The sequence below is a fragment of the Asterias rubens genome, chromosome 22, assembly GCF_902459465.1.
Source record: "Asterias rubens chromosome 22, eAstRub1.3, whole genome shotgun sequence".
NCBI lineage: Eukaryota > Metazoa > Echinodermata > Asteroidea > Forcipulatida > Asteriidae > Asterias > Asterias rubens.
Window position 1 is genome coordinate 4,668,712 of NC_047083.1, and position 10,889 is coordinate 4,679,600.

General features: G+C 36.5%; 1 protein-coding gene across 1 annotated transcript; it reads right to left on the reverse strand.

Moving 5' to 3' along the window:
• Nucleotides 1–2,759: 2,759 nt before the first annotated feature.
• Nucleotides 2,760–8,895, reverse strand: LOC117305413. Its single transcript, XM_033790283.1, has 3 exons — nucleotides 8,394–8,895; nucleotides 5,276–5,584; nucleotides 2,760–3,148 (listed from the first exon to the last, which is right to left on the reverse strand). The coding sequence occupies exons 1-3, from the start codon at nucleotides 8,449–8,451 to the stop codon at nucleotides 2,760–2,762; spliced, it is 756 nt and encodes a 251-aa protein (XP_033646174.1). The 5' UTR covers nucleotides 8,452–8,895.
• Nucleotides 8,896–10,889: the final 1,994 nt, after the last annotated feature.

The window sequence follows — 10,889 nt, forward strand, 5'->3', positions numbered from 1 at the left end:
TCCACGAATTTGATTTCGAGACCTCAAGTTTAGAATTGGCGGTCTCGAAATCAAGCATCTGAAAGCACACAACTTCATGTGACAAGGTTTTTTTTTTTTTTAATAGTTATCTTGCAACTCCGACGACCAATCGAGCTGAAATTTTCACAGGCTGGTTATTTTATGCATTTGTTGAGATACACTAAGTGAGAAGACTGGTCTTTGACATTTACGAATAGTGTCCACTGGCTTTAAACAACACAGTGTTGGTTCAAGTGGTTGTGGCATTTAGCTTTGTCCGTTGATCAAGACCAGGGCTCGAAATTGATACTGGACCACGAAGGCTCGAAATTTAATTATTGACTCTTGAACGACAACCCCCTGTTCCGATTGATATGGGGAGTCCTTGGGCCTATCGAGTTATTCCCCCTCCAAGTTAAAACACACCGGTGTAATTTACCAAACGTCAGAGCATGGATCTTGAAATCCCTACACCTCTCAGCAATTAGAACCAACTTTTTGTTTTTTATGACGTTGGGCCCTACACAAATTGGTTCTATTTGCTGAGAGGTGTAGGGGCATTTTTCAAGATCCATGCTCTGACGTTTGGTAAATTACACCGGTGTGTTTTAACTTGGAGGGGGAATAATTATTAGCTGTTCCGACCTACCGTCGGAACAGGTATTGTTTTCGTCGAGATTTTTATTAGCTGTTCCGACCTACCGTCGGAACAGGTGTTGTTTTCGTCGAGATTTTTATTATTTTTATTAGCTGTTCCGATCCAGTCGGAACAGCTATTGTTTTCGTCGAGATTTTTTATTATTTTCATTAGCTGTTCCGATCCAGTCGGAACAGCTATTGTTTTCGTCGAGATTTTTATTTTTATTATTATTATTATTATTATTATTCTTTGTTTCCGCCTAAAACCCCATAGCGTTTGTACAGCGTTTTTGTTTAGGCCCCGTCTCCTAAAGTATAAGGATAAAAGAGTTAAATCATATATCAAATTGAAGCTTAGAACATAAGCTTTACTGTAACAAAAAAGTGTTAAAATTCTTAATTAATGAACCACGTGGTCTTCATTTGAATTTTTAATTTGTAAACTTGATGCAGTCACTTTCATGTTATTGTGAATTATTCTCTTTGGTAATACAACACAGTATGTACCCTTCTATGAGTTGTTGACTTCTTGAGAGGAGTCTATACTATTTTGTTTCCTACCCGCGTTCTGGACACATTACTCTGTACACGCACAAAGTACGGACATTTAGGATTTTCGTTAGAAAGTGCGTTAAATCTGTCCTTGTAGTGTTTCAGTTCATTAAAATCAATCAAAGTACGTCTATAATAAACGATTAATTAAAAATCTTGGCATCATGGGTACAACGTAGTACCTCATAAACTGGATGCAGTCACTTTTAACGCATTGCAATAGCTTCTCCACGGTTAATGCAATACAAAATTGAGATTTTGCAAAAGGCATTGGATTGGGGTAAGTTGCATACCATCGTGTACCTTGTGAAATTTATTAGTACAAAAAATACAATTTTAAGACTACGACGTCATCACATGTTAATTTATGCTAATTAGATGCTTTAATGAGTTTTTCTTTGCAGCACTATATCTCAAGAAAGGTACGGCCGATTTTAAAGTTTTTTCAGTATTAGACTCATTAGGCATAGGAGAATTGCCTCGGGTAACCGTGACCCCGATTTGACCTCTACTTCTGGGTCAACCGGAAGTGGGACCATATCTGAAGAGTTACACAACCGATTTACTTTTTTTCTTTAGTAATAGATTCCTAAGGCATTACATTTTGTTGGGGAAATTCCGTGACCCCATTTTGACCTCTTCTTTTGGGTCAACCGGAAGTGGGACCATTTCTCAAGAACTACACAACCGATTTTCAAACTTTTTTTAGTTATAGACTACTTAGGCATTAAAAACTAACTTTGAAAACTAAGACCCCTATGTTGACCTTTATTTCCGGGTCAACCGGACAATCCCATCGGGTAGGTATGACCCCATGTTGACCTTTAATTCCGGGTCAACCGGAAGTGGGACCTTATCTCAAGAACTGCACAACCAATGTGCAAGTTCTCTTCAGTTATAGACCCTTTGAGCTCTAAAGATTGAACCTGGATTACCTTGACCCCAAATTGACCTTTACTTCCGGGTCAACCGGAAGTGGGACCATATCTCAAGAACCATGCAACCGATCTTCAGTTTCTTTTCAATTATAGACCCCTTGAACATTGAAAATTAAAAACGGAACAGCTCTGTGTTTGTTCACAAACACTTGATGTCTAGTTTATCTTTTTTCCTTTTGAGATTCAAAGTCGATGTCTCAACATTCGTATGGTCAATGCATGTTTGTTGTACGTATTACTTAGTTACTAGTTAAATTATTTGGATACTTTTTTAAACACAAAACACAATGTCCTTATTCAGGTCTACATTAAACTTTCACCGTTTGAAGAAATATTACTTGCTGAGGTGCTGTAGTTTTTGAGAAATTAGTAAAAAAGGGTCACGAAAATAATTTCCTTTCACGAGACGAACATTATTTCAGAATGTAAAACGTACTTTCGTAACACAGTTTTACTCATTTTTCAAAAACTATGTAAGCAGCTCAGCAACTGATATGTTAAGGTAAGCTTTCTACTATCATTATCTTCAAACTGTGTAAGTTTATTATAAATCTGTGGACATTCTGTTTTGTGATACCAAAAGTACCCAAATCCTTTGAAACGTGGGAACTTCATAAGTTAAGATCTACTCTACTTCATACCGTAATAGATCTTGACTTGAGCGGTGACTTCCAATGGCTCAATGTTCATATAACCACTGAAATGACACGTGACGTTAATCACTTCATCTTGATATTCATCCGCCCAGCGCGCTACATCCAGGCTACTGCGCGTGTCAATCAATCCATCTTGACCGTTCCCCGGGGTCACAGCTGACGTCACATAAACCTCGTCCCCAATAACCTCATCCCCATTGATTGTCCATGTGATAGTTGAGGCACCATCTGTGATGTTGTAAACATTGCAGTTGAATAAGAGGTTGCTTCTTGTAGTTCGTATGCAGATGGGTCCAGGTTCAATGTTATCAACTTGGTGCCAGACATTGCATGGGTCTTGCAGCTCAACAGTAGGATATGGGACTGTGAACAAAACAAAATTAACATTATTTAAAGGCAGTGGACACTATTGGTAATTACTCAAAATAATTATCAGCATAAAACCTTTTCTTGATTGTGGGGAGAGGTTGATAGTATAAAACATTGTGAGAAACGGCTCCCTGTGAAGTAACGAATTTTTTGAGAAAGAAGTAATTTTTCACGAATTTGATTTCGAGACCTCAAGTTTAGAACTTGAGGTCTCAAAATCAAGCATCTGAAAGCACACAACTTCGTGTGACAAGGGTGTTTTTTCTTTCATAGTTACCTCGCAACGCCGACGACCAATCAATTTAAAATTTTCACAGGTTTTTTATTTTATACATTTGTTGAGATACACCAAGTGAGAAGACTGGTCTTTGACAATGACCAATAGTATCCAGTGTCTTAAAAAAAAACTGGTTTTAGTTGATGTATTGATGTTTCTTTTAAATTTCGAAACACTTCAAAATTTGTACAGACACGTGCAATTTGGCCCTTGTGCCGCGATTTGTGGTTAAAAAAGTAAAAATAAAAATACAGTTTTTACATTCCGATTCGATAACATATACAAAAATAAATCAAAATGGCCTCTCATGCCATCAGCTAAACTAAACGAAAACTTTACCCGTCATTAATTTATGCATTTGACTTGAAAATCCGGAGCGGCTGTGTCCACACAGGAAGAGGTATCCTTGAAGGAGAATTTAATTTGCAAAGCATTTACGCTTCTCACATTTAAATTTCCGTGGCAAAAGACTGATATACTTTTAAACAACCACACTATTCTTCGAATTGAAATGTTTCTCCACAAGGTTAGAAAGCTGCTGTCTTGACTTCATAACCAAAAGTTTGTAATGTCATACATTTAAGAGTGAAAAAGTAATTATAGTCTATCGTGTAAAGAGTGAAAACCACTTGTTTTGTCTGCCATGCCACTCTTGCAAAGAGCCACATTAAGGAAAGGCGGCGAGAGCTTTTTCTAGAGTGAAATATGGATATTGTTAACTCATTGAGAGTGAAGTTCGTTCCGATTTCACTCAAAAAGCGTGAAACAGATTGATTTTCATTCTCAAAAGAGTGAAACTGCAACACTCGGACAAAAAAAAGTGAATTTGTCACTCTTGTTCCCAAACAAACTTAAAACATACTTTTGAAACATGTATTTACAAGAGCCGGCAGTAATAACTGTTGGATGTCATTGTACGCATAATAACTAGGAACACGTTGCCTTGGATCTGTCGAGTCGGTCTTTGAAAAGCGTCCTGTATCCGTTTGTTATAACATCGATATGGTTAGAAACATATTGTAAAAGTAGAATACAATGATCTACACAAATATGCCTCGAAATTGCGTGGTTTTCGTTTTACCTCGTCGACAAACACGGTCGGCCATTAAATATGGTAGTCAAAATTTTGACTCCCATAAATGGCCGACCGTGTTAGTTTGCGACGTAAAGTGAAAACCGTGCAATTTTGAGTGATACTTGTGTGGATCATTATATTCACCTTTTAAAACTAAAAAAATTCAAAACTAAAGTAAATTACAAGACACTGGTCACTATTGGTAAATTGTCAAAGACCAGTCTTCTCACTTGGTGTATCTCAACAAATGCATACAATAATAAGCCTGTGAAATTGTGAGCTCATTGGTCGTAGAAGTTGCGAGATAATAATGAAAGAAAAAAACACCCTTCGCACACGAAGTTGAGTGCATTAAGATGCTTGATTTCGTGACCTCAAATTCTAAATCTGAGGTCTCGAAATCAAATTCGCGGAAAATTACTTCTTTCTCGAAAACTACATCACTTCAGAGGGAGCTGTTTCTCACAATGTTTTATACTATCAACCTCTCCCCATTACTCGTTACGTAGTAAGGTTTATACTAATAATTATTTTGACTACTTACCAACAGTGTACACTGCCTTTAAAGGCAGTGGACACTTTTGGTAATTACTCAAAATAATTATTAGCATAAAAATTTACTTGGTCATGAGTAATAGGGAGAGGTTGATGGTATAAAACATTGTGAGAAACGGCTCCCTCAATACCGAGATAATGTAAAACAAATCAGTGTTTTAATTAACAAAGTCATCAAAAGCTGGGGCGGGGATGGGGGGGGGGGGCTACTTACCTACATGCAACTCTTTACTGCTCGTGAAATGGACGCCACCAACAACTCCATCACAAGTATACTCTCCGCCCGAAGACTCTTCAACTGACTCTAGAGTCAAGTTGCAGACCATTGTACCTGCTATCTCTAGTGTCTCATTAGGACCACAGCTAACAATTGGCTTAGTAGTGTTTACAGGGTAATTAGGCCTACTCCAATATAAAGAGATGTTAGTTATGTTGTTATGGAAATTTTGCACCGTGCAGACAAGAGTCACATTGGAACCAGCAAGTACAGTGGAGTGAGGTAGAAGCTCAAATGACTGTTGACCTAAATTTGTACCATAAAAAAAAATGACAAGAAAACAAAACATACTTGAATGGATGCTAAAACATAGGATCCGAACTGCCTATAGCTACCTGGCAATCTCGGTGGTATAGTTGGTACAATAACTTTGCTCTAGAATTGCAAGGGTCGTGGTTCGAATCCAACCGAATCCCACCCGAATCCCACATGAGTATGCTAACGTAAATATGGGTAAAACCAAATTGAATAAAATATATGTTGTTAAAGGAACACGTTGCCTTGGAATTGGATCGGTCGAGTTGGTCTTTGAAAAGGGTTTGTAACCGTTTGTTATAATATGCATATGATTAGAAAGATGTTGAAAAAGTAGAGTACAACGATCCATACAAATTTGTCTAGAAATTGCGTGGTTTTCCTTTCACTTTGCGAACTAATACTCGGCCATTTAAGGGAGTCAAAATTGACTCCCATAAAATTAATGGCCAACCGTATTAGTCGACGAGGAAAGGAAAACCGTGCAAGTTCGAGTGATACTTGTGTGAATTATTATATTCTACTTTTAAAATATCTTTCTAATCTTGATTTTATTACAAACGGTTACAAACGCTTTTCAAAGACCAACTCGACCGATCCAAGGCAACGTGTTCATTTAACAATGTATTCAAACGCTTACACGAGAATCGGGAGCAAAGTATATAAGCATCACGTTCACTTCAAGGTTTCAAAGTTGGTTTTGTTTCCACAGTATCAAATCTTTTCCAGGCAATGACGTATGCATATGTTTCAATAATAATACAGTTATAGCCAGGGTTCTATAATGAACGGTAATTCCCTCTTTCCCAGAACTGTGAAACTTTGGAACTCGCTCCCACGGTTGTGGTGTTGGCCTTAGGGGCATTTAGAGGCCTTCAATAGGGGAGGAGTTGCACCCAGAAACAGCAGCAGATTTTCAGATGGCTTGTCTTCAGCACTTTGAGTTCTCCAGGTTTTGTTTATGATAGCACCTCTGTGACCGATCTACACTCCACCAACAATCAAGCACCCTTTGCTTAACGTCCTCACTTAAAAATCCTGCCAAGTTTCTAACGTAAACGTACACGCAAACGTAAACGTAAATGTAAACGTTAACGTAAATGTAAACGTAAACGTAAACGGTAAATTTGATCAACACTCAACCTTGTTCGAGACGTAGAGTTACTGTGTTCATCCAAGAGTCAAAACATACAGAAACATTTGCAATTATAGTTCAAAAACCTCTAAGGAACGTTAGTACATAATTGGTTTTCCAAAACGAGGTTGCTGGCAGTATAAGCACCTTCTACATAAACTGACAAATCTGTATACGTTTGAGATCGATCAGCCAAGTGGGTACGCGAAATTAATGGAAAACGGATTCACAAGTCATATGACATCGATTTAAAAAAAAAAAAAAATCAAATCTAAATGACCGATAGTCTAAAAACGGGAAACAAAATTAGTTTTCATCAAATATTATGACATTTCATCAAATAATTATGACATTTTAGACAATAATATTTCGATTGATGTTTTCTACTATAGGTTTTCCCGGCCAATTTCAGCAAAAAATCATTCAATGTCATCAACATGCATTCAAATTCACGCAGTTTCCCCTAATTCTCTCAAACTAGGGTGTCTTTTTAGCTCTTAAAGCATTCAATTTCGTTTTCGTGCACACATGATTGCATTTTTCTCGTTCAGATTCGCTTCAGTCGTTCTATTTCATTTATAGGTATTCAAGACTACACTTTGACCATTCTTAAGTTGAATTTCTACTACCTATTTGCAATTGATGCATTCAAATTTAGACCCACCGAAGCGAACATGATTTTGCTGCTGGTTTGAGTTTTCTTTTTTCATTTATGTGCAACGAATTTCAACTTCTTTGCATTCAAATTAAAAGATGAGTTATGGCTTTGTGAGTAGACTGGAAGTTAAAGCTCCTGTACTGGCACATTAGCTGTCCTTTATAAGAGGTGTTTCCATGTACTTCACATTATATTTACATCATTTTTTTTCTAATTGAAATAATTGTTCCTTGTGCTTTGTTAGCCTTAAAGTTAAAGCCTGTATCCGATAACTTTAAAATGGAAACCAAATCTTTTGCTTTATCCTTGAGATTTTGTTGTACTGGTTTTCATGTTGTTGTCTTTGTTTCTGCTAATGTCCGGAACATGTCAAAAAAGAAGGTAACACAAACAATATAGGGAAACAAAAAGCTTAAAATTATAAGGGGTCGTTATAATTAATTTGAAAACCTATTAATCTCAATTTTATCTTGCTTTGTACCGACCACGGGCAGCCATTTTTTATTCACAACCGTTGGGCATAAACGTCAAACCAGTGTAGAAAGGAGTTTTCCCTGAAAGTATCTGCCTTTATAGGCAGCAACGAATGAGTATAAGCACACTACATAGAATTTGAATTTGAATGCAAACATTTGGAAAATGTTTGCCCATTAATGAAATTGAATGGTTGACCAGCTCTTGCTGCTGGCTTTAACGAAATTGAAGGAGTCTTGTGGCCTGATGAAATGTTATGATTTTATTTGACCAGTGAATGCTTAACTGTTGAAATTGAACAACTCTTTTTGACTCTTGAATGCTGATTCAAAGTGCAATCTTTTTCAAAACGAAATTGAATTAGCCAGGAGTTAAAATGAATGGATTTTTGTTGAAATTGACCGGGAAAACCTATATTAACTGTCATCATCAGTAGACCGTCGTGTTCAGTTTGTATGTGATCTTAGACGAGTTTTTAGTCTTACCGATTCTGTAATGTTCCTTTAATACGATGTAATCTATTGTACACTTACCCTGTGTAAACTCCATGGCAATCACGACGACGATGGTGTTAACGAGCAATAAGTACATGTTTAAAGCCACTTGTTTGTACAATTAAAACAAATGCAACACAACACTTCCCTATGAAGTTATTAACGGTGTGTGACTTATAATTTTTATGAATTTATGATGGTTGTTGTAATTGATATCATCGTCTTAATTCTTGTTTCGGAATCGTTTTCTTTGAACCTTCAGTTGGATTACTACACTACAAGAACTGGGGTGTTGAAATTGACACAATGGATGCTGTCACATATAAATTAATAAAATGAATAAAAATGTACATTAGATGGTGTGGGTAACTGCTCTATATTCCGACACCCCTATGTTCAGACACCCCCTACAAAAAATTATTCCGACAACCCAAACACCCCTATGTTCCGGCACCCCTATGTTAAAATAGCACTTAACTCTGCCAAAACAATAATATTTGTGTTGTTTTTAACTCTTTTTAAAGTTGGTATTTTGAGTATATTATTTTCGTTGTTGATAAGTTTGTTTGTTTGTTTTTTATTTCCAAATATCACAATAAATAATCATGAAACATACAAAAAATAAGAACAACGAGTGATAAGAGGAGGGCACCAGGAAAAAAGCCTTGGCTTATACAGAGCCTGGACCCTTTATAATGTAAATTAATAGGTTTTAGTTTATAGCAATAACAATATTGATTATTGAAATTAAGGTACGGTGAAAGGTATAGTGCATACAGCAAAAATAACACAAAACAATGATTGTTTGTAATTAAACTGTTTTGAAAAAAATGTGTTTGCTATGCAGCCATAAATACATATTGAGAGTTGATAACAAAAAGGAAAATTAACAGAACATTATTTAGGAAATTACAAAAACTTGATAATTTGGAATGGATAATCATGGTACGCGTGTAGTTACAGGTGGTGTCATTTTAGACGATACTGGTTGTAAGTAGGTTTTTCATGTATTTTTTGAAGCTGTGCACAGTTCTAAATGAAGGTATTGGGGTGAGCTGATTCCATAGTAGGGAGCCTAAGTGACAATACCCATGTCAAACACCATATAGTTGTGCTGTACAGCACAATTATTAATGATGGTGTTGTTCTCAGCACTTCAAGACTGTTAACTTGAACAAAATAAAACTGCTCATTATTACATAGTTTGGAAACGGCATAAAATCTCCCTAAACCGTATTCTATTCAAATTGAGTCATTGACTGGGATTGCTGGTGCATATAATTTGACCAGGAACATTTATAATGGTCAGTTTCAGATTCTCAGGTAGCAACAATGAGGTCTTAAAGGTACTGCAGCCGATTTCACGAAATGCTAGGATCAATCCTAACTCGGGTTAGGACGAGTAACCCGTCCTAACTTAGGACGGGTTCAATGTGTCCTAACGTATAAGTATACGGAACTGAACACGTGCTAAGTTCTAAGATTAATCGTAAGTTAGGATGAGTTTGGTGAAATCGACGGCTGGACACTTTGGGTAATTACTCAAAATAATTGTTAGCATAAAAATTTACTTGGGAACGAGCAATCGAGAGCTGTTGATAGTATAAAACATTGTGAGAAACGGCTCCCTCTGAAGTAATGTAGTTGTTTAGAAAGAGGCAATTCCTCATTCAATTAATAATAAAAGACTAAGCTGAAGCCTTTTAATTTTTATTCAACAGGGTCGTTATTGTTGTTGTTGTTGTTGTTCCGTTGGTTTATGGGATACACCAAGTGAGAATACTGGTCTTTGACAATAATGATTGCTAAACGTCTCCAATGCCTTTGAGACCTATAAGTTTTGATCACAACCATTGTTAGTGAGCTCGCCTAGATGTACATTCAGTAATTTTCACGTAAACAGTGACGAAACCAAAACACCTGAAGAACAAGAAACACTGCCAAACAGGAAAAATAAGAAAAGTGACATACACATAATATCAAACCAAGCAAACAAGCATTACTAGCCCAATCATTAAAAAAAGAAAACAAAATTATAGTAACAAATTACCTTAATGTTGGAAAACTCGATAAGGACATTATTATTTTTACAAATGTTGTCAAACAGTTGCAAGCCTAATACAAATCAATTTCAGACATGTTGCAGACATTGTGTTTTGTGTTCTATAAACATTATACCCAAACCATTTAAAAAATATGATATCATAATTGGATGTTCTTACACACACTCGGGCTCTAAGTTTGAGTCAAAACCTTGACTCCACAAAATGGCGTGCCGTGTTAGTTCAAGGCGTATAAAAATAAGGAAAACCGTGCAATTTATAGACACAACTTAGGCTGTTGTCTATACAAGCTATGGCAGGGCCTGTGCCTCATGATCTCTCTCCTCTCATGTACATAGTTAATTATTTATTATTGGGTTTAAAGAGACTGGACATAATTGGTAATTGTCAAAGACCAGTCGTCGCACTTGGTGTATCTCAACATATGCATAATATAACAAATCTGGGCAAACTTGAGCTCAATAGGTCGTCG

What these genes read in the sequence shown, in the direction of transcription:
- LOC117305413 (XM_033790283.1), bottom strand. Translation starts at nt 8,451, where the DNA reads ATGTACTTATTGCTCGTTAACACCATCGTCGTCGTGATTGCCATGGAG. An exon ending in TGCCATGGAGTTTACACAGG is followed by an intron (nt 5,585 to 8,393) that starts GTAAGTGTACAA and finishes GTACAAATTTAG; the next exon opens with GTCAACAGTCATTTGAGCTT. An exon ending in CAGTAAAGAGTTGCATGTAG is followed by an intron (nt 3,149 to 5,275) that starts GTAAGTAGCCCC and finishes TTTTGTTCACAG; the next exon opens with TCCCATATCCTACTGTTGAG.